Source organism: Microcaecilia unicolor, chromosome 6 (assembly GCF_901765095.1).
Source record: "Microcaecilia unicolor chromosome 6, aMicUni1.1, whole genome shotgun sequence".
NCBI lineage: Eukaryota > Metazoa > Chordata > Amphibia > Gymnophiona > Siphonopidae > Microcaecilia > Microcaecilia unicolor.
The window spans coordinates 2,968,616-2,992,140 of NC_044036.1; the positions used below are offsets into that span (position 1 = coordinate 2,968,616).

Sequence of the window (23,525 nt, forward strand, 5' to 3'; positions counted from 1 at the left end):
AGATCCCATGACACTGTAGGAGGCTTGACGGGGGGCTTTGACAAAAGCAAACCTCTCATGAAGCGAACTAAAGGCTGTCCTGAGATCGGCTTACCTTCCACACGGTAATGGTATGCACTGATTGCGCTAAGGTGAACCCTTACAGAGTTGGTCTTGAGACCAGACTCAGACAGGTGCAGAAGGTATTCAAGCAGGGTCTGTGTAGGACAGGAGCGAGGATCTAAGGCCTTGCTGTCACACCAGACGGCAAACCTCCTCCATAAAAAGAAGTAACTCCTCTTAGTGGAATCTTTTCTGGAAGCAAGCAAGACACGGGAGACACCCTCCGACAGACCCAAAGAGGCAGTCTACGCTCTCAACCTCCAGGCCGTGAGAGCCAGAGACTGGAGGTTGGGATGCAGAAGCGCCTCTTCGTTCTGGGTGATGAGGGTCGGAAAACACTCCAATCTCCACGGTTCTTCGGAGGACAACTCCAGAAGAAGAGGGAACCAGATCTGACGCGCCCAAAAAGGAGCAATCAGAATCATGGTGCCTCAGTCTTGCTTCAGTTTCAACAAAGTCTTCCCCACCAGAGGTATGGGAGGATAAGCATACAGCAGACCTTCCCCCCAATCCAGGAGAAAGGCATCCGATGCCAGTCGGCCGTGGGCCTGAAGTCTGGAACAGAACTGAGGGACTTTGTGGTTGGCTCGTGAACAGGTGGATCACGTCCTCTAGATCCCCAGCAGCCTGAAACCACTAAGAAGCTAGGGTCCATTGAGCAGATCGCATGTGCAGACGAGCCATGGGAGTCACATGGACTGTGGAGGCCATGAGGCCCAGCAATCTCAACATCTGCCGAGCTGTGATCTGCTGGGACGCTCGTACCCGGGAGACGAGGGACCGCAGATTGTTGGCCCTTGTCTCCGGAAGATAGGCACGAGCCGTCCGAGAATCCAGCAGAGCTCCTATGAATTCGAGTCTCGTACTGGGAGAAGATGGGACTTTGGGTAATTTATCACAAACCCCAGTAGCTCCAAGAGTCGAATAGTCATCTGCATGGACTGTAGAGCTCCTGCCTCGGAATTGTTCTTCACCAGCCAATCGTCGAGATAAGGGAACACGTGCACTCCCAGCCTGCGAAGAGCTGCTGCTACTACAGCAGGGCACTTTGTGAACACTCTGGGCGCAGGGGCGAGCCCAAAGGGTAGCACACAGTACTGGAAGTGACGTGTGCCCAGAAGAAATCGCAGATACTGCCTGTGAGCTGGCAATATCGGGATGTGCGTGTACGCGTCCTTCAAGTCCAGAGAGCACAGCCAATCGTTTTCCTGAATCATGGGAAGAAGGGTGCCCAGGGAAAGCATCCTGAACTTTTCCTTGACCAGATATTTGTTCAGGGCCCTTAGGTCTAGGATGGGACGCATCCCCCCTGTTTTCTTTTCCACAAGGAAGTACCTGGAATAGAATCTCAGCCCTTCTTGCCCGGATGGCACGGGCTCAACCGCATTGGCGCTGAGAAGGGCGGAGAGTTCCTCTGCAAGTACCTGCTTGTGCTGGAAGCTGTAGGACTGAGCTCCCGGTGGGCAATTTGAAGGCTTCGAGGCCAAATTGAGGGTGTACCCTTGCCGGACTATTTGAACAACCCAACGGTCGGAGGTTATCAGAAGCCACCTTTGGTGAAAAACTTTCAACCTCCCCCCGACCGGCAGATCGCCCGGCACGGACACGTTAATATCGGCTATGCTCTGCTGGAGCCAGTCAAAAGCTCGTCCCCTGCTTTTGCTGGGGAGCTGTGGGGCCTTGCTGAGGCGCACGCTACTGACGAGAGCGAGCGCGCTGGGGCTTAGCCTGGGCCGCAGGCTGGCGAGAAGGAGGATTGTACCTACGCTTACCAGAAGTGTAGGGAGCAGCCCTCCGTCCCCCATAAAAACGTCTACCTGATGAGGTAGATGCTGAAGGCTGCCAGCGGGAGAATTTGTCGAAAGCGTTATCCCGCTGGTGGAGCTGTTCTACTACCTGTTCGACCTTTTCTCCAAAAATGTTGTCCGCTCGGCAAGGGGAGTCCGCAATCCGCTGCTGGATTCTATTCTCCAGGTCGGAGGCACGCAGCCATGAGAGTCTGCGCATCACCACACCTTGAGCAACGGCCCTTGACGCAACATCAAAGGTATCATATACCCCCTCTGGCCAGGAATTTTCTGCACGCCTTCAGCTGCCTGACCACCTCCTGAAACAGCTTGGCTTGCTCAGAAGGGAGCTTGTCCACCAAGCCCGCCAACTGTCGCACATTGTTCCGCATATGGATGCTCGTGTAGAGCTAGTAGGACTGAATCTTGGCCACGAGCATAGAGGAATGATAGGCCTTCCTCCCAAAGGAGTCTAAGGTCCTGGAGTCTCTGCCCGGGGGCGCCGAAGCATGCTCTCTAGAACTCTTAGCCTTCTTTAGGGCCAGATCCACCACACCAGAGTCGTGAGGCAACTGAGTGTGCATCAGCTCTGGGTCCCCATGGATCCGATACTGGGATTCGATCTTCTTGGGAATGTGGGGATTAGTTAATGGCTTGGTCCAGTTCACCAGCAATGTCTTTTTTAGGACATGATGCATGGGTACTGTGAACGCTTCCTTAGGTGGAGAAGTATAGTCCAAGAGCTCAAACATCTCAGCCCTGGGCTCATCCTCCACGACCACCGGGAAGGGGATGGCCGTAGACATCTCCCGGAGAAAGGCCGCGAAAGAGAGACTCTCGGGAGGAGAAAGCTGCCTTTCAGGAGAGGGAGTGGGGTCAGAAGGAAGGCCATCAGACTCCTCGTCAGAGAAATATCTGATGTCCTCCTCCTGCTCCCACGAGGCCTCACCATCGGTATCAGACACAAGTTCACGGACCTGCGTCTGAAGCCGTGCCCGACTCGACTCCGTGGGAACACGGCCACGGTAGGAGCGTCGAGAGGTGGACTCCCTCGCCAGCACTGGCGAAGCTCCCTCAGCCGACGTCGTCAGGGAGTCTGCCTGGGAGGCGGCCGTAGCCGGTACCGCAAGCTGTACCGATACCCAAGACATCACCTCGGGGAAAGGGCCAGCCGTCGCCTCACCCGATGGTACCGGTGGCGCAAGCACCCCCGGTACCGGAGAAGGGCGCAACAGCTCTCCCAGAATCTCTGGAAGAATGGCCCAGAGACTCTCGTGCAGAGCGGCTATGGAGAAAGACCGAGAAGCCGATGCAGGCATCGAGGTCAGAGTCTTTTCCGGGCGTGGAGGCGGTTCCGGCCTGTCCAAGGGAGAGCGCATCGACACCGCCTGAATAGAGGGTGAGCGGTCCTCCCGGTGCCGATGCCTACTGGGTGCCGACTCCCTTGGCGACCCAGAGCTCTCGGTACCGAGACGGGAAGGAGACCGGTGTCGATGCTTCTTCGACTTTTCCAAGCAAAGCTTGTCACCGGAGCTTCCCGGTACTGACGAGGAGGACGTAGAATCCAACCGTCACTTCCACGGGGCCGAGGCCGAGGAAGGTCGATCTCGGGGGGGGGGGGGGGGGGGGGGCTGTACCGCAGGAGCCCTCAGGGCAGGAGGAGACCCACCCGAAGGCTCACCGCCACCAGCAAGGGAATGGACAGCCCTCACCTGCACTCCAGACGAAGCACCACCGTCCGACGACATCAGCAATAGTGGAGGTCCCGGTACCACTGACGTCGACGCAGCCTTTCGATGTCTCGGTACCGATGATGCAGGAGGTAGAAGCCTCGATGCAGTCGATGGCGATGCAGAGGTCGAAGACTTCGATGCTGTCGACGTCGATGCACTCGACATGTCCCGTGCTGTTGTCGTCAAAGAGCCCGAGAACAACGCGTTCCACTGGGCCAATCTCGCTACCTGAGTCCTCTTTTTCAAAAGAGCACAAAGACTGCAGGCCTGCAGGCGGTGCCCAGCCCCCAGACACTGAAGACACGAAGCGTGCCTATCAGTGAGCGAGATTACCCGGGCGCACTGGGTGCACTTCTTGAAGCCGCTGGAAGACTTCAATGACATGGGTGGAAAAATCACGCCGGCGAAATCAAAATTCACGATGATGACGAAAGGCACCAAAAAGAAGATAGAAAAAAACCCATACCGAGGCCAAATAGGCCGGTCCCGAAAGCGAAAGGAAAAAAGCTGGAAAAAAGCTGGAAACACGGGAAAGGGTTAAAGACCGGATCAGTCTCCTTTTTTTTTTTTACAGCTAAAATCGCGAAGACGCATGAGGTCAACTTGAGGGGCACGAAATGGCGGCAAAACACGACCGTCCCGAGCGCGGACAAAAGAAGACTGACAAACACGAGCCGGTTCAGCCGGTAAGACGGTCGCGCATGCGCGGTGCGCATGGGCACGCGAGGGCTAGCAAAGGTCTTTGCTAGTGAAGATTCCGATTGGAGGGGGATGCCGTGGACGTCACCCATCAGTGAGAACAAGCAGCCTGCTTGTCCTCGGAGAATGAGATGATAGAATGCAGTTATTTGTTCATCTTATCTTCCAGCTGCTCTGAAAAGCACATGTTGGACGCAAGGCAGGGCAATCTTAGTCTAATAGTCTGAATGATAGCTCCTCCTATGCTTCCAACAAGCCTGCCTCCGATACCAGGTAACTGCTCAGAGAAAGGATAGTAATAATCCCATAATTATGCTATCTCTAGATTTTTCGGCCGCGTTCGATCTAGTAGATCATAACATACTTCTGGATAGACAGCGAAAGATACATACCCGTAGCAGGTATTTTCCGAGGACAGCAGGCTGATTGTTCTCACTGATGGGTTGACATCCGACGGCAGCCCCAGGACTGGAATTCTACCTAGCAACAAAGTTTGCTAGAGCCCTCGTGCGCACACTGCGCATGCGCGGCCATCTTCCCGCCTGTCACACGAACTTGTCCCTCAATCAACTTACAAAGCAAGACAAGGGAAGAAACAACTCCAAAGGGGAGGTAGGCGGGTTTGTGAGAACAATCAGCCTGCTGTCCTCGGAGAAAACCTGCTACAGGTATGTATCTTTCGCTTTCTCCGAGGACAAGCAGGCTGCTTGTTCTCACTGATGGGGTATCCCTAGCCCCCAGGCTCACTCAAAACAACAAACAGGGTCAATTGGGCCTCGCAACGGCGAGGACATAACATAGATTGACCTGAAAATTAACAACTAACTAAGAGTGCAGCCTGGAACAAAACAAAAATGGGCCTGGGGGGGGGTGGAGTTGGATTCTAGACCCCAAACAGATTCTGCAGCACCGACTGCCCAAACTGACTGTCGCGTCGGATATCCTGCTGAAGGCAGTAATGAATGTGTGGACAGATGACCATGTCGCAGCCTTGCAAATTTCTACAGTGGCTGCCTTCAAGTGGGCCACTGATGCTGCCATGGCTCGAACACTATGAACCGTGACAAGACCCTCAAGAGTCAGACCAGCTTGGGCATAAGTGAAGGATATGCAATCTGCTAGCCAATTTGAATTGGTGAGTTTCCCAACAGCCACTCCCCTTCTGTTGGGATCAAAAGAAACAAACATTTGGGCGGACTGTCTGAATGGGCTTCTCCGCTCCAGATAGAAGGCCAATGTTCTTTTGCAGTCCAATGTATGCAACTGACGTTCAGCAGGTTTGACAGGGGGCTTTGACAAAAGCAAACCTCTCATGAAGCAAACGACTAAAGGCTGTCCAGAGATAGGCTTACCTTCTACATGGTGATGATAAGCACTAATTGCACTAAGATGAACTCTTACGGAGTTGTTCTTAAGACCAGACTCAGACAAGTGCAGAAGGTATTCAAGCAGGATCTGTGTAGAACAAGAGCGAGGGTCTAAGGCCTTGCTGTCACACCAGACGGCAACCCTCCTCCATTTAAGAGAGTAACTTTTTTTAGTGGAATCTTTCCTGGAAGCAAGCAAGATTTGGGAGACAACCTCCGACAGATCCAAGGAGGCAAAGTCTACGCTCTCAACATCCAGGCCGTGAGAGCCAGGGACCGGAGGTTGGGATGCATAAGAGCCCCCTCGTTCTGAGTAATGAGGGTTGGAAAACACTCCAATCTCCATGGTTCTTCGGAGGACAACTCCAGAAGAAGTGGGAACCAAATCTGACGCGGCCAGAAGGGAGCGATCAGAATCATGGTTCCATGATCCTGCTTGAGTTTCAGCAAAGTCTTCCCCACCAAAGGTATGGGAGGATATGCATACAGGAGGCCCTTGCCCCAATGTGGGAGAAAGGCATCCGACACTAGCCTGCCGTGGGCCTGAAGTCTGGAACAGAACTGAGGGACCTTATGATTGGCCTGAGTGGCAAAAAGATCCACCGAGGGGGTGCCCCACGCTCAGAAGATCTTGCGTACCACGCCCGAGCTGAGTGACCACTCATGAGGTTGCATTATCCTGCTCAATCTGTCGGCCAGACTGTTGTTTACGCCCACCAGATAGGATACTTGGAGAAACATGCTGTGCCGGCAAGCCCAAAGCCACATCTGAACGGCTTCCTGACACAGGGGGCGAGATCCGGTACCCCCCTGCTTGTTGATGTAGTACATGGCAACCTGATTGTCTGTCTGAATTTGAATGATTTGATAGGACAGCCGATCTCTGAAAGCCTTTAGCGCGTTCCAGACCGCTCTCAACTCCAGGAGGTTGATCTGAAGACCGGTTTCCTGGAGGGACCAAACTCCTTGAGTGTGGAGCCCATGGATATGAGCTCCCCACCCCAGAAGAGACGCATCCATCGTCAGTACCTTTTGTGGCTGAGGAATTTGAAAGGGACGTCCCACGGTCAAACTGGATCGAATTGTCCACCAATAGAGGGAATTGAGAAACTCTGTGGACAGCTGGACAGCATCCTCTAGATCCCCCGCAGCCTGATACCACTGGGAGGTTAGGGTCCATTAAGCTGATCTCATGTGAAGACGGGCCATGGGAGTCACATGAACTGTGGAAGCCATATGGCCCAACAATCTCAACATCTGCCGAGCTGTTATTTGCTGAGACGCTCTGACCCAAGAATCAAGGGACAGAAGATTGTCTGCCCTTGCTTCGGGGAGGTAGGCGTGAGCCGTCTTGGAATCCAGCAGAGCTCCTATGAATTCTAGTTGTTGGACTGGAAGAAGATGGGACTTTGGATAATTGATAACAAACCCGAGTAGCTCCAGGAGTTTGAGAGTCATCTGCATGGACTGCTGAGCTCCTGCCTCGGAAGTGCTCTTCACCAGCCAATCGTCAAGATAAAGGAAGACATGCACTCCCAGCTTGCGTAGAGACGCTGCCAATACCGCCAGGCATTTGGTGAACACCCGGGGCTTGGAGGCGAGACCAAAGGGCAGTACACAACACTGAAAATGCTGTGTTCCCAGCATAGCCAATCGTTTTCCTGAATCATGGGAAGAAGGGTGCCCAAGGAAACCATCCTTAACTTTTCTCAAATCAGATATTTGTTCAGGGTCCTTAGGTCTAGGATGGGATGCAACCCCTCTGTTTTCTTTTGCACAAGAAAGTACCTGGAATAGAATCCCAGCCCTTCTTGCCCCAGTGGAACGGGCTCGACCGCACTGGTGCTGAGAAGGGCGGAGAGTTCCTCTGCAAGTACCTGCCTGTGCTGGAAGCTGAAGGACTGAGCTCCCGGTGGACAATTTGGAGGTTTGGACATCAAATTGAGGGAGTATCCTAGCCGGACTATTTGGAGAACCCACTGATCAGAGGTTACAAGAGGCCGCCTTTGATGTAAAAATTTTAACCTCCCTCCGACCGGTAGATCGTCCGGCACAGACACTTATGTCGGCTATGCTCGCCTGAAGCCAGTCAAAAGCCCATCCCTTGCTTTTGCTGGGGAGCTGCAGGGGCCTGTTGAGGCGCACGCTGTTGACGTGAACTAGCACGGTGGGGTTGAGCCTGAGCAGCCTGGCAGGAAGGAGGATTGTACCTGCGCTTATTGTAAGCGTAGGGAGCATTCCTCCGACCCCCATAAAAACGTCTACCTGAAGAGGTAGATGCTGAAGGCGTCCAGTGGGAGAGTTTGTCGAATGCGGTGTCCCGCTGACTGATGGAGCTGTTCTACCACCTGTTCGACCTTCTCATCAAAAATGTTATCCCCCCCCCCCCCCCCCCCCGGCAAGGAGCGTCTGCAATCCGCTGCTGGACACGATTCTCCAGGTCAGAAGCACGCAGCCATGAGAGTCTGCGCATCACTATACCTTGAGCAGCGGCCCTAGAATCAACATCAAAAGTGTCATAAGCACCCCTGGACAGGAATTTACGACACACTTTCAGCTGCCTGACCACCTCCTGAAAAGGCTTGGCCTGCTCCGAAGGGAGCTGATTGACCAAGTCCGTCAGTTGCTTCACATTATTCCGCATATGGATGCTCATGTAGAGCTGGTAGGATTGGATCTTGGCCACGAGCACAGAGGAATGATAGGCCTTCCTCCCAAGAGTCCAGAGTTCTAGACTCATGCCCCGGGGGTGCCGAGGCGTAATTCCTAGAACTCTTGGCTCTCTTGAGAGCGGAATCCACAACTCCAGAGTCACGAGGCAACTGGGTCTTCATCAACTCCGGGTCCCCATGAAACCGGTACTGGGAATCAACTTTTTTAGGGATGGTGGGATTAGTTAATGGTTTCATCCAATTAGCCGTCAATGTCTGCTTAAGTACATTATGAAGAGGAACAGTGGATGACTCCTTAGGTGGTGAAGGATAGTCCAGGACCTCGAACATCTCAGCCCTGGGCTCATCCTCACTGACCACTGGGAAGGGAATGGCCGTAGACATTTCCCGGACAAAAGACGAGAAAGACAAATTCTCAGGGGGAGAAAGCTTTCTCTCTGCTGAAGGAGTAGGATCAGAAGGAAGACCACAAGACTTCTCATCCGAGAAATATCTTGGGTCCTGCTCTGCCTCCCACGAGGCCTCTCCCTCGGTATCAGACACGATCTCTCGGACTGAAGTCTGAAGCCGGGCCCGTCTCGACGCCGAGGAACGATGTCCTCGATGATGGTGTTGAGAAGTAGACTCCCGTGCCGACAGCGATGAAGCTCCCTCTACCGACAGGGAAGTCACCTGGGTGGCAGCTGACACCGGCACCGCAAGCGGCACCAACGCCGAAGACCTCACCACAGACGGGGAGCCAACCGTCGCATCTATCGACAGTACCGCAGGCACAAGCACCGCCGGTACCGGAATAGACGATTGCAGCAGCCTTTCCAGGATCCCTGGAAGAATGGCTTTGAGGTGCTCGTCAAGAGTGGCTGCGGAGAACGGCTGGGGATTCGGAACAAGAGTCGAAGGCCGAATCTGCTGAGGAGGCGGTACCGGGCTGTCCGAAGTGCGCATCGACACCTCCTGAATGGAGGGTGAGTGGTCCTCCCAGTGTCGACGCTTCACGGGTGCCGAATCCTTCGGCGTCCCAGAGCTCTCGGTACTGTAGCGGGAGGGTGACCAATGCCGATGCTTCTTCGCCTTGGCTTGAAGCATGGTATCCCACCCCCCGGTACAGACGAGGAAGACATTGAATCCAAACCTCTCCTCGGGGTCGGGTCCGAAGAAGGTCGGTCCCGATGGGCCTGCACTGCAGGGGTCCTCGAGGTAGGTGGAGACCCACTTGATGGCCCACTGCTGCCAGCATGAGATGGTTTCTGGACAGCCATTACCTGCGCCCCGGACATCGATGTACTCTCCGGTGCCGACATTAACACCGCCGATCTCGGTACTGCTGCCGACGTCGAAGGACCGGGAGAAGCGTGGAACAGGCACTCCCCACTGAGCTAATCTCGACTCTTGTGTCTGCTTTTTAAGGCCGTGACACAAACTACAAGCGTCGGGGCGGTGACTCGCCCCAAGACACTGAATACACGAAGCATGTGGATCAGTGACTGAGATGGCCCGGCTGCACCGAGTGCACTTCTTGAAGCCGCTGGCGATCTTCGATGACATCGACGGAAAAATCGCGGTGGCGAAATGAAAAGACGTGATGGCGCCTAAAAGAAGGGGAAAAAAACAAAACCCCATACAGGCAGCCAATAGGGCCGCACACAAAATGAAAACAAAAAAAAACTACCGCAAACTAAAGAGAAGGGCAGCTAAGATGAACTTTACTTTTTTTTTTTTTTTTTTTTTTTAAACAAGAAACAAGAAAACAAGCGAGCAAACTCGCAAAACTAAGAAAAAAGATGGCAAAAAAACGCAAGGGCTCTCTCCTGAGGCATAGAGCGACCGAAAAACAGCCACCCTGACCGCGGAAAAAAAAAGACTGAGGGGCACGTTCGCGCAACGGGTAGGAAGATGGCCACGCATGCGCGATGCGCTCACTCATGTGCACGAGGGCTCTAGCAAACTTTGTTGCTAGGTAGAATTCCGGTCCTGGGGCTGCCGTCGGACGTCAACCCATCAGTGAGAACAAGCAGTCTGCTTGTCCTCGGAAAATATATCATTTAGGAATTTGTCATGGCCTTTGATTGGTTTCAGTCATATCAAATGAACCGCCTTTACGTAGTACATTTTCAGAATGATACATCCACACCTTTTCAACTTCAATCGGTGGTTCCACAGGGCTCCATTTTATCACACATGCTGTTTAATATCTTTACGGCACCTTTCTTGACTTTAGCTCAATCTTTAGGCTTACGTCATTTGTCTATGCAGATGAACTACAACTTCTACATCCCTTAGATCCTCACTGTTCCAACATGATTACTGACCAACTCTAAACTGACACAGATGGTGACGTGGCTTCATAGTAATAGGCTTATTCTAAACCCAGATAAATCCATATGTAGCCTATTTTCAAATTCCACTAATACCATTGACACACCCTCTTATACTTTCTTCGGTCCTGGTCCTGCAACATTCTACAGTGAAGATTCTGGGAGTAACTTTGGATGAGATTTAGATAAGATTTAGATTGTAAGCTCTTTTGAGCAGGGACTGTCTTTTCTTCATGTTCAATTGTAAAGCGCTGTGTACGACTGGCAGCGCTACAGAAATGATTTATAGTAGTAGTTTTTTTATAGTAATGAGAAACTATCTTTTCAATCACATACAGTATCAGTACTGTAATTCGCAGATGTTTATTTTGTCTTCAACAAATTAGATCAATAAAATCTTTAACATATCCTCAAGCTTTAAACATTCTAATTCACTCTTTCGTCATAACCCAATTCTATTACTGCAATGTTTTTTACAACAGCCTTAATCAGAGATATCCAACGTTACAACTTGTACAAAACACCTCCATAAAAACTGATCACAGGATTGAAAACATTTTTTCATGTATCGGTCACTTTCTCAAGGAGGCACATCGGCTGTCAATACAAAACATTACTCTTGGTTCACACAACCCTATATCTCACCTCAATATCTTTTCCGTGTTCTCTCTCCTTACATTTTCTCGTGAACATTAAGCTCAAAATCTCAGCTCCACCTAGTTGTTCCATCTTTTAAAGAGATTTTCCATGAGCATACACTGTCAGCTATCTTTTAAGTACAAGGACAAAAGAATTGGAATAAGTTCCCAAAATTGTTACGGGACCATAGGGTACTTAAATTTAAAACCTACTTTAAAATGTTTCTTTTTCAGGATGCCTATGGTTAAAATCCTTACACCTACAAATAAGGCCTTCTCTCTTAGAGATAAGTCTGGATAACAGCCACCCTCTCCTCTTCTTTGTACCTACCTTTGCTATCCTATCAATATTGTAGTTCTACCCCTTTATCCTTTTGTATCAAGTCTAAATTTTCCCCCTTTGTTTCCTATTTCTTTTAGCTTGTAAGCTGTCTAGATGTGATTTGCAATGGGCGGGGTAATAAACCCTCAATAAGCTTGGAACTTGAGAGGTACATAGTAGAGGCCTATAGGGACATTGTAGAGAAGTCCCACCTCCAGTCTGGCAGCCCTTAAAAGAGAGCATCACCCTGGTGAAGTTGGAAATAATCTTGTAACCAGGACCAGCCCACCAGGGGATGCAATATCCTCTTATACCGAGGATATGTCTTCAGGAGCTTCTGCCCAGGAGGGAAGGGTTAGCACGGTGCTGTTGGTGATTTTGAAAGCGTTTAGGGCCAAGCTGATCTTTCTTATGCCCTCTCGCACCAAGTAGGGGACCTACCGGTTCTTTATCCTTGTCCCCGGAGAAGTCATATAAGTACATAAGTATTGCCAGGTCAAGAATAATAAAAAACACACACAAGATAAATATATACAGATCAAAGGCCTTTGGAAGAGAGAATTGAGCCAACAAGAACTACCTCACAATTCCTCAGGTCCTCTGCTCTTTTATTAAGAATGCATTAAGTCATAAATTAACTGGTTACATCACAAATCATGGGACACAAACTTTGAAAAACTCATTGGCTAGATTATATTCTACTTAAATCTGCAAGTTCAGGGGCTCAGGGTACTTTCCAAAACTGGTAGTGGTTCCAGTAAAAATCTAACATTTATAGAAATGCGGAAATATCATACATTATTCCATATTACATCCGCATGCTCAAACATCTGCATATTTCTCTCTTACTTCCCTATTCCCTTCTAAACATGCATGTTCTTAGTGACTTCCCAGAATCTAAACAAAACATTCATTACTTAAGCTTGTTGAAACTTTAATTCAGGTCAGTAGTAGTGCTACCTCTCCAGCAGCCAAAAACTAAAAATAACTTTCTTTTAGGACAAAATTTGAGCCCTGCTACTATCCTTTTTAATCTTGGCTGTTAAGTTTTTCTACCTCTAGAGAAAGTTTCAGTTTAAAACTATGGAAACAAGGGTTGTACACTATGGAAACTAGTTAAAAAAAAAAAAAACCAGCAGCAAGCATTAAGACTGAACTAGGTCTTGCTTTTTTTTTTTTTTTTTTTTTTTTTTGAAGACAACTAGGTTCTGCTGTGTTTTCTGGAGGCTATTTGATAATGCAGAGGCAGAAAGTTCAAGTTTTAAAACTATGGGGAAACGGGTATGGAGACTAATTCAAGTTTTTAAACTATAGGGAAACAGGTATGGAGACTAGTTAATAAAGTTTGTGGGGGTTTTTGTTTTGTCTCTCATCCAATTCTCTCCTCAGGTTTCCAAAATCTCCAATCTCATTTGAACTACTTCCATTGTGTTTTCCAATTCAGTCACTATTCTTTGAGGCTGCTAAATCTGGTGTTATCAGATCAATATGTGAACTCAACTTTTGCATCTGAGATCCCAAAGAAGACTGGAGAATTGAAATACCCTCCAAATAGTCTCAGGATTAAAGACTACAGACCTCTATAATGGGATGATTCCAGTCTCATTCTCAGAATGTGTTCAAGAAAAAGTCACAGTACCTGGCAGTTGAACTGAAGGGGAATCCTCCCTATGTAACACCTAGTCCCAATGCCTACTTGCCTCACAACCTGGGACCCCTGCAAAATAGATGAACATCCCTCCAGATCCAATGCTGAGGGTTCTTACTTCTCCACACGGCTTAAACACTAGCGTGCCTCATTGTCAGCCTCATCAATTGATGCAGTCAGCATCGGCTGTGCAGGAGGGTTTTGAAGCTCCAGAGAGAGAATGCCCGGTTCAAACGGGACAGGAGAGGTCTCCACCATACCACTTCCCCCAGCTGAAGCAGCCTCCAGAGATGCCACAGTTGTGCCCTGCACCACAAAGGCATCTATCAGCCCAACCTAGACAGGACTAAAACCCAGGCTCCATCGGAAAAATCCGGGTCTTCGACTACAAAGGAAACTTCTTTAGCTCTGTCCAGAATGAAGTGCATCAACTGGAACTGAGGATCTGAGATTGCTAAAAACTGAGCATTCTGAAAGTTCTTCTTCCTATGAAGTTGTATGATCTGTGACTCACAATCCCAGGACATCAAGGAGTGAGCATTGAACTTCTTGTTAATATTACTGATATGCTTTTCCAAAATAATGCTCCAGATGAGTAACATGATACAGGAAAAATATTAGGACAAAGATCAATATTTAAAGAGATCTAGACAACAAGAAATCTTAGCTGGCTAAATCAAAGCCTTTATAAAATTAGCCAATCTCACCAACTAAACTTGGACCACTATGTTTCACTTGGTGGCTAAATTTGGCAGATGGATAGGTTTCTGGTAGAAAATTAGGTGACTGGTGCTGATTTTCACTGCTGGCACCCTAATACAGCCAAACAGATTTAAGTGCTGGAACAGCAGGGTTAAATCTGGTTGGCCATCCTCCCTTGAAGTCCTGCTATCAAATCCCTTTCTTGTTGATCCCAACTGCATTTTTGCCCTCACTGACCTACAGTAGTGCCCAACTCCCTTTCTCACAATCCCTTTTCTACCTTTAAAAAAAAAAAAAAAAAAAATCACACTGTGGTAGCCGATCTAGCTCCCCTTCCCTCTTTTTTAACCTAAATGCTTTCCCACAGCTTCTCATCTTTCCCCAATCAATCCTTGATCCACTAACCCAAGAAGCTATTGCAGATCCTTTTTACCCTGATCTACACTCCAATAGAACCACTGGAAAGACTTCCCATCAAGGTAGGGAAAGAAGAAGATCTTACCTCCTCTCTCATCAGCTTAATTCTAAGTGACAGCAAATCAACCAGCACAATTTACTACATTGTCAAAGTAGCTAATCCTCTTTTTCAGCTGGCACAGAACTTGCAGTTAAAAACTCTTAGCACATACATAATTCCAATTAGGAACACAATATGAAAATGAAGGTCCTCCTATACCTTCTAACACCGTTAATTTGGCATTGCTGTTAATCTCTCCAAAGCTGTTGGTTGCTGTGCATTCATAGATGGCTTCATCCCGATGTACCCGAAGAGGCTGAATTCTGAGCACAGATCCTGAACCATCATCAAATTCAATCACCTAGGCAAAGAAGGGAACGTTAACAAGTCATCCTTAAAGCAGAAAATAAGTAATAAGTGTTTACATCCTCCATTCTTTACCAAGGTATTTTTAAAACCCATTTACTCTGTCTCTAGCACCTACCATAAGTTTTTGTTCTAAACTGTGTTAAAAAAAAAAAAAAAAAAAAGCAAAACCCGATACAAAGCTTGTTTTCCGGATTACTGTCAAAATTTGACCGATTTCAATATAATTTGGGTTATGAATAAATTTACAATAAGCATACACTTATACCGGCCACCTCACCTATACAACATCACCTACTGATTATCTTCATTATATGTGCAGATGCCATATAAACAGTTATAATGGTTTTCAGTCAGGAGGATCAGATCATTACTAAAAATTTGTACCTGGAGAAAGGTATGGTTCTCAGAGACTTGTGCAAGTGTTTGCAGAAAAGAGACAGAAGGAGGTATGAATAGAATATGTTTTGAAGAAACTGTGAGAAAACAGGTTCAACTAATCTCTAGTCAAGAAGCCGCGGGGCTAGTGTTTGCACTAAAGAAAACATTGCAACAGTTGAAGAACCATATAGTGAAGTCATTTAGGTAAATAAGACAGTCAGTGTGAGTGTAGGTTTATTTCAAATTTATTCAGAATGATATATCCCAAATTGTATTGAAATTGGTCAAGTTTTGACAGAGTTATGCAGAGTTATGCTTTGTATTGTTTTTAACACAGTATTGAACTTCTTTAAATATATATGTGCTTTCATTACTTAATCACATTAAAGGTTTCATTATATCCCTTCTGTCCTCTCCAGTATACATATTTAAGTTACAAGTCTTATCTTAAAGGGCTTTTGCTACAGATACCAAAGTATATTAAGCAGTCATTTTCTGCCTATTATGGCAATCTGGAGCACTCATCACTGTTTGTATCTGCCTAGTGCTAGAGCAGGGGTTCTCAACCCAGGGCCTTGGGCCACAATTAGTAAAGTGGGTATTCATGGCACCCACAATGAATATGCATAAGAAAGATCTGATTACAATGGAGGCAGTGCATGCAAATTTAGTGCATACTCATTGTGGATATCCTGAAAACTGAGGTCTGGCTTGAGAACTCCTGTGCTAGAGGGATCGCCAGAGAGCACATGAGAGCTCTGAGAGGCGCAGTGGTGTAGTCATTCAAGGTGCATGCATTGCATATGCATTCTATGTTAGTCAATTAATATTAATGGTGCCACGCTGCATTTCCCTCCCTTCTCCCTCCTGTCCTCCGCACACGGTCCGGTATTTCCCCTTTCCCTTCCCAGCACCACATTCACAATTCCCTCTCCCCCACTCCATGACCTAAAATCTTTGCCTGGGTAGTGCCAGCAGCCTGCATCGGGGCATTCTCTGAGATACCGCTCCTTCTGATGCAACTTCCTGTTTTCTGAAAGGCGGAACGGTTCAAAGGGAAAGCCCCAGAGCAGGCCACAGGAAGCCTATGAGTTCTGCTGCCCGGGCAAACCCTGGAGGTGATTTAAGGTACAAGGGGGGGGGGGGGAGGGGGAGGAAGGAATGTGTGAGAGCTCTGTAAGCCGGTAATAGAAGGGCAAGATTTGGGGGGGGGGGGGGGAGAGGGAATTGCCAGAGCGTTTTAGGCTAGGCTACAAAAGCACCTCCTGTTTAAAATTCCTAGCCATGCCACTAGAGAGAGGGTGAGTTCTTGGGAGTCTTCAATGAAACCCCTTCTATAAAAGGGGATTTCAACGGTTTTTGTGAAAAGCAGAACATGCTTTATGTCTTAGAAACGCACAAATCACAAAACCAAAGATAAGGCCTGAGTGTATGCAAACAAATCACAAGCCAACTATTTGGTTAAAGTTATAATAGGGAGCCCTCGGAAAATACTACTTTACGGCTATTTCATATTATTTGCCTAGTAGCATAGTCTCTCTTCATCGGGTCATCCCTTGATAAACTATTAATGAAGGCTGTGATATTTGCAAACACTACCAACAGTGCTCAAAAAATGTATATGTGCTCAAAATACAAAAAATGAAAAAACTATAACTTAACTTGCATGCCACTGCATGTCTCACGTTGTTGGAGTCCACTTAGGGGCCCTTTTACAGAGCGGCAGTAAGCCCAACGCAGGATTACCACTCACTATTCCAGGACTACCGCCGGCCCAACACGGCTGCCAGCGGTAGTTCTGGGTCCAATGCACAATTTCCAAAAGAAAAAAAAAAACAGAAATGGTTAGCGCGGCAGTAACTCAGCATGGCCACACACTGCCCAGTTACTGACAAGTTACCTTGGGAGCCCTTACTACCACCTCAGTGGGCGGCGGTAAGGGCTCCTTGCCGCATGGCCACACGGTAGGACTTTTCTTACCATATGACCATTTTGTTTTTAGGCTTATTACCCGCTGCGGTAAAAAGGGTCCTGGCATGTGTGAAAAACAACCCCCGCCATTACCACAGGGCCCTTCTTGCAATTTGGTAAAAGGACCCCTAAGTTTGTGAGACCCCTGTGTGATGCAGTATTAAGACGTTTGTGTACTGGGACAGGTCTGGAAAATGTATCTTTCTTTTTTTCCCTAGCAAACTCACTCTCTCTGTGCACAATAGAAGAGTCACAGATATACGCAACTTACTGTTTGAAAAGGGATCACTAGATGTGATCAAATTATATATTTAAAATGAATATAAATGATAAAAGTGAATAATTACAGTATGTTTAAAGAAAGGCAAAATATTTTGCAGGCATAACAGAAGTGTTTTTGATGGTCAGGCAAATGCTTCACCCTAATGAGAGAGCTACTACTACTACTATTTAGCATTTCTATAGTGCTGCAAGGCGTACGCAGCGCTGCACAAACATAGAAGACAGTCCCTGCTCAAAGAGCTTACAATCTAATAGACCAAAAAAAAAATCAAATCAATTAATGTGTACAGGAAGGAGGAGAGGAGGGTAGGTGGAGGCGAGTGGTTACGAGTCAAAAGCAATGTTAAATAGGTGGGCTTTCAGTCTAGATTTAAAGGTGGCCAAGGATGGGGCAAGACGTAGGGGCTCAGGAAGTTTATTCCAGGCGTAGGGTGCAGCGAGACAGAAGGCGCGAAGTCTGGAGTTGGCAGTAGTGGAGAAGGGAACACATAAGAAGGATTTATCCATGGAGCGGAGTGCACGGGAAGGGGTGTAGGGAAGGACGAGTGTGGAGAGATACTGGGGAGCAGCAGAGTGAGTACATTTATAGGTTAGTAGAAGAAGTTTGAACAGGATGTGAAAACTGATAGGGAGCCAGTGAAGTGACTTGAGGAGAGGGGTAGTATGAGTAAAGCGACCCTGGCGGAAGACGAGACGGGCAGCAGAGTTTTGAACCGATTGGAGAGGAGAGAGGTGACTAAGTGGGAGGCCAGCAAGAAGCAGATTGCTAGTGAAGTGAAGTGGCCCTAGGAGAGCTGCGTAAGTTTCTGTGATGGGGTGTGAGAATTTAAAACCAGGAAAGTGGAGCATGGATTGGACTGAATTGGATTAAGGCTTTGTTGAAAAGCTGCAATTGCAGAGTTTAACCCACAGAGTGCTAGCATTCTAAAGGAGCTAAAATAGAGGAAAAATCTATGTGCTTCAGAGGGAGGTGAGGGGTTCTCTCATTATTGAAAGGGCTTGGTCAAAAGAGGCTCGAGGTTCCAAACAAGTGAATACAGACAAACTTCTGTACTCTGTGGAATCTGTGAATCCTGACAGAGTAGTATAGGACACAGATTACAGAGGACTGGAAAAATCCTGAGAGTTAAATTCATAAGTGCGTAAGTATTGTCACACTGGGACAGACCAAAGGTCCATCAAGACCAGCATCCTGTTTCAACCAGTGGCCAATTCAGGTCACAAGTACCTGGCAGGATCCCAAAAACGTTCAATACATTTTATGCTGCCTAAAATAAGCAGTGGATTTTCCCCTAGTCATTTTAATAATGGTCTATGCACTTTTGCTTTGGGAAGCAAGCCAAACCTTTTTTAAGCCCCGCTAAGCTACCCACCTTTACCACATTCTCTGGCAATGAATTCCAGAGTTTAATTACACGTTGAGTGAAGAAAACTTTTCTCCAATTCGTTTTAAATTTACTTTGTAGCTTCATTGCGTGCACCCTAGTCCTAGTATTTTTGGAAAGAGTAAACGATTCACGTCTACCCGTTCCACTCCACTCATTTTACAGACCTCTATCATATCTCCCCTCAGCCGTCTTTTCTCCAAGCTGAAGAGCCCTAGACGCTTCAGCCTTTCCTCATAGGGAAGTCATCCCACCCCCTTTATCATTTTCATTTTCCTTCTCTGCACCTTTTCTAATTCCACTATATCTTTTTTCAGATTTGGTGACCAGAATTGAAAACAATATTTGAGGTACAGTCGCACCATGGAGCAATACAAAGGCATTATAACGTCATCATTTTTGTTTTCCATTCCTTTCATAATACCAATATTCTATTTGCTTTCTTAGCCGCTGCAGCACACTGAGCAGAAGGTCAGTTTCAACGTATCATCAATGGCAACGCCTAGATCCCTTTCTTGGTTGGAGATTCCTAACGTGGAACCTTGCATTACGTAGCTCTAATTCGGGTTCCTCTTTTTCTCACATGCATCAATTTGCACATGCTCACATTAAACGTCATCTGCCATTTAGATGCCCAGTCGTCCAGTCTCGTAAGGTCCTCTTGTAATTTTTCACAATCCACTTACGATTTAACAACTTTGTGTCATCAGCAAATTTAATTACCTCACTAGTTACTCCCATCTCTAGATCATTTATAAATATGTTAAAAAGCAGCGGTCCCAGTACTGACTCCTGGGGAACCCCACTATCTACACTTCTCCATTGAGAATACAGACCATTTAACCCTACTCTATATTTTCTATGTTTTAACCAGTTTTAATCCACAATGGGACACTATCTCCTATCCCATGACTCTCCAATTTCCTCTGGAGTCTTACATGAGGTACTTTGTCAAACGCCTTTTGAAAATCCAGATACACAATATCAACCAGCTCACCTTTATCCACATGCTTGTTCACCCCTTCAAAGAAATGTAATAGATCGGTGAGGCAAGATTTCTCTTCACTAAATCCATGTTTGCTTTGTCTCATTAATCCTGAAGTGTTTGTTCAGATTCTCCAGGGGGGAGAAGGGAAGGAAATCTCACTTGATAAAACCCTCCTACCTCAGATGAAGTATCAGGCGCCACACATAAGAACATAAGTATAGACATACAGGATTCAGCCCAACTGTCCACCTAGCCCAGTAAACTGTTTCCAACAGTGGCCAATCCAGGTCACAAGTACATGGCAGAAACCCAAATAGCAACAGCATTCCATACTACCACTCACAGGGCAAGCTGTGGCTTCCTCATGTCCCTCTCAGTAACAGACTATAGACTTTTCCTCCAGGAACATGTCCAAACATTTTTAAAACCCAGATACGTTAACTGCTGTTACCACACCCTCCGACAGCGAATTCTAGAGCTTAACTATTCTTTGAGTGAAAAAATATTTCCTCCTCTTTGTTTATATTTAAATCATTTTTATTATGGAATTATACAGTAACATTGTTATTAACCATTCTTTTGTTACATTTAAAACCTTGTACAGAAATATCCAGATTAACACTTTTCTTCCTAATAGAGTCTAATTCCTTTTTGCATTATTATCCCCTTATCTTCCCCAACTACCCCTACCCCTTCCCTCTAAATCCCCCCCTTTCTTCCTTCCCTCCTCTGGCATCTCAGGCCAACTTGGATCTATCCAATATGACTCAAACGTTTTATTTATCTATTCAAAATTCGGCTTCTCGCCGCTGGGGTTAATGTACTCATAAATAAACACCAGCATTGCTGCCAATTCTCCCCGCTTCTTGATGAAATGTCTCTAATTGTCATTTTCTCCATTTGTATCAGGGCGATCATACGCAATCTCCAATCCTGTAGCGTTGGACAGTTATTTGTAATCCATTTGGCCAATATACATTGTTGTGCTGTTATGACAGTCTTTCTTAAGAATACCTTCAGCCCTTTCACTGTGTGCCACGGTGCTCTGAAGTGATTAAACAACAGTCTCGCGTCCAATTGCCATTTCACTTTCCACAGTTGAGAAACCTGAAGTGTTATGACTCTCCAGAACTTTTGTATTTCCTTGCATGACCACAACATGTGACCCAACGTTGCTCCTTCTGCTCTGCATTTGGGACATTCCCCCCACGGGGACATGCCCATATGAAAAGCCCTTCTAGGTGCCACGTACATCCGCATCGCTATTTTGTACTGAATCTCCCAGTGAGCTGCAAGGTTTGAGCGTTTCTTAATGGACAAAATGTAGTCTTTAAGTAGGTCTTCCGTGATGTCTATAGTTAAATCTCTTCCCCACATTTCTGCCATCCTCTTATAGTTCACCTCTGGGGTCATATCTTTTATGTGGCGGTGATGGAACGTCAGAGGCACTTTATCCTGTGCCCTTAAAGAGTATGCTGAAGACAACTCTTCTTGTACATCCTCCGTCAAGTCTGTCCATGGCAATGTCTTAATGTAGTGTTGTAACTGTACATAGTGAAAATAATCTCTTGAAGGAATTAAAAACTCTGTCTTCAGTTCTGAAAATGACTTAGGCTTGCCTTCCAACGTCAGGACTTGCAACAAGTATGTCATTCCTTTTGATTTCCACCTACTAAAGGCTGGGTAGATGCATCCTGGCTCAAAGCCAGGGTTGTTCACAATAGATAAGTAGGGAGTTACCTTGGGCGAGAACTGGTGCTTCCGGCATATCCATTTCCAGTTTGCCTTGGCAGAACTCAAGATCCCCGTGGCTTTCAGTATCTCTGGTATGTCACCCCCTCCCGTGTGTAGACAGTTACTGAAATGCGTCTGGGGAAGCAGGCTGAGTTCCAGCTCTGTGTTTGAGAAGTAGGATGTCTGGCGGAACCAGTCATTGATATGGCGCATCCCACTGGCAATTGTTATATTTTTAATACTAATCAATCCCAGACCACCATATTCAACTGGGGTACATAAAGTATCCTGTGAGAGGCGAGCTCTTTTCCCTCTCCACAAGAACTGTCTTAACATTTTATTCAGATTGCGCTCTTCTTTGTTTCTCAAAAATAAGGGCAGCAATTGAAATACATACAACCATTTAGGCACAATGCACATGTTAAATAGGGCTATTCTTCCCCATAGATTTAATGGCAGTGATTCCCATCCCTTTAGGTTCTGTTCAGTATCCTTCAATAGCCTTTGTATGTTAATTGTGTAAACCTGACTTAAATCCACTGATAACCATATCCCTAAGTATTTGAGTATTCCACCCGCTCGCTTAAAGGGGAATTCCTGTCCTTCTCCGTCTGCCAAATTGGGAGTGACTGACAGAGCCAAGGACTTATCTAGATTTAGGGTAAACCCCGCCATCTTCCTGTACCTGGCTAATACCTCTAATAGGGGATTGAGCGAACGTTTAACGTCTGTTATTATCACCAAAAGGTCGTCAGCGTATGCTAATACTTTTATTTGACGCTTATCCAAACATACCCCCTTAATAGCTTCTGCTTCATTTATTTGCCTCAGCAACGGTTCCAAAGTAAGCACAAACAGTAGAGGTGACAGGGGGCACCCCTGTCTCGTGCCACGTTCTATTGGGAATTCTTCACTCAATGCCCCATTTACCATTACTGCCGCTCTGGGTTGGTTGTACAAGACCTTCACCGCCCTCCCAAACCATTCCCCAAATCCCATTTGCTCCAGAGTCTGGAAGAGGAAATCCCAGCTCACTTTATCAAAGGCTTTTTCTGCGTCCAGACTCAGGAGCATCGCAGGGTCTCTCCTCTCCTGGCATCTAGCCATCGCCACCAGGGCCTTCCGTACGTTTAAAACCGATGACCTATTCCTGACGAATCCCACTTGATCTGGTCCCACCAACCTAGGAAGAACGGCTGCCATGCGTTCCGCTAGAATTTTTGCTAATATTTTAATGTCTACATTCAATAATGATATGGGTCTGTATGACTCTGCTGATTCTTTTGGTTTCCCTGGTTTTAATATTAAAGTAATTGTTGATGTATTAGCGTATTGGGGTAATTTGCCACCCTCTATCACCTCGTCAAAATAGTCTATCAATGCCCCCCTTGCCCTCTGTGGTAACATTTTATAAAATTCACCTGAAAATCCATCAGGCCCTGGCGCAGAGTATAACTTCAGTTTTTTTATTACTGCCTGCAATTCCTTTGCCGTCAAAGGGGCATTTAGGGCTTGTTGTTCCTCGACTGTCAACCCGGGAAGCCCCGATTGTGCCAAATACGTCCCAATCCTCTGCGGGCTTCCTAACTGTTCTTTTTTATATAAAGTGGCAAAGTGTGAAGCCAGAATTGAAGCAATTTTTGTTGGGTCGTTAGTTAGTTGTCCCTGTCGGTTCCTAAGCGCGTCAATTGTTCGTGGGCCATTCCAGGTCTTTATAGCCCTGGCCAACATGCGACCTGATCGGTTACCGTATCTCTCTAACCTATATCTCTTGTACAGGTGAGAGTGTGTTTCTTTTTCATGCAACAATGTGTTAAGGGACACCTGTGTGGCCTTCAACGTCTCTAGCTTCGTTGGGGTTGGGTTCTCCGCATAAGCTTTCTTTGCTCGTCTCAGTTGTGTTTCTAATAAAAGCACGCTTGCTGCCGCTTTCTTCTTTTTAAGGGCGACATACGCTATAATGGCTCCACGTAGGA

At 47.1% G+C, this 23,525-nt stretch overlaps 1 protein-coding gene across 1 annotated transcript in view; it reads right to left on the minus strand.

The window, feature by feature from the left end:
• The window catches only part of PTPRF (protein tyrosine phosphatase receptor type F), a 1,045,343-nt gene that overhangs the window by 766,043 nt on the left and 255,775 nt on the right, over positions 1 to 23,525 (minus strand). Inside the window, 1 exon segment of the mRNA XM_030205921.1 lies at positions 14,662 to 14,803. Within this exon segment, the coding sequence (XP_030061781.1) occupies positions 14,662 to 14,803 (142 nt within the window).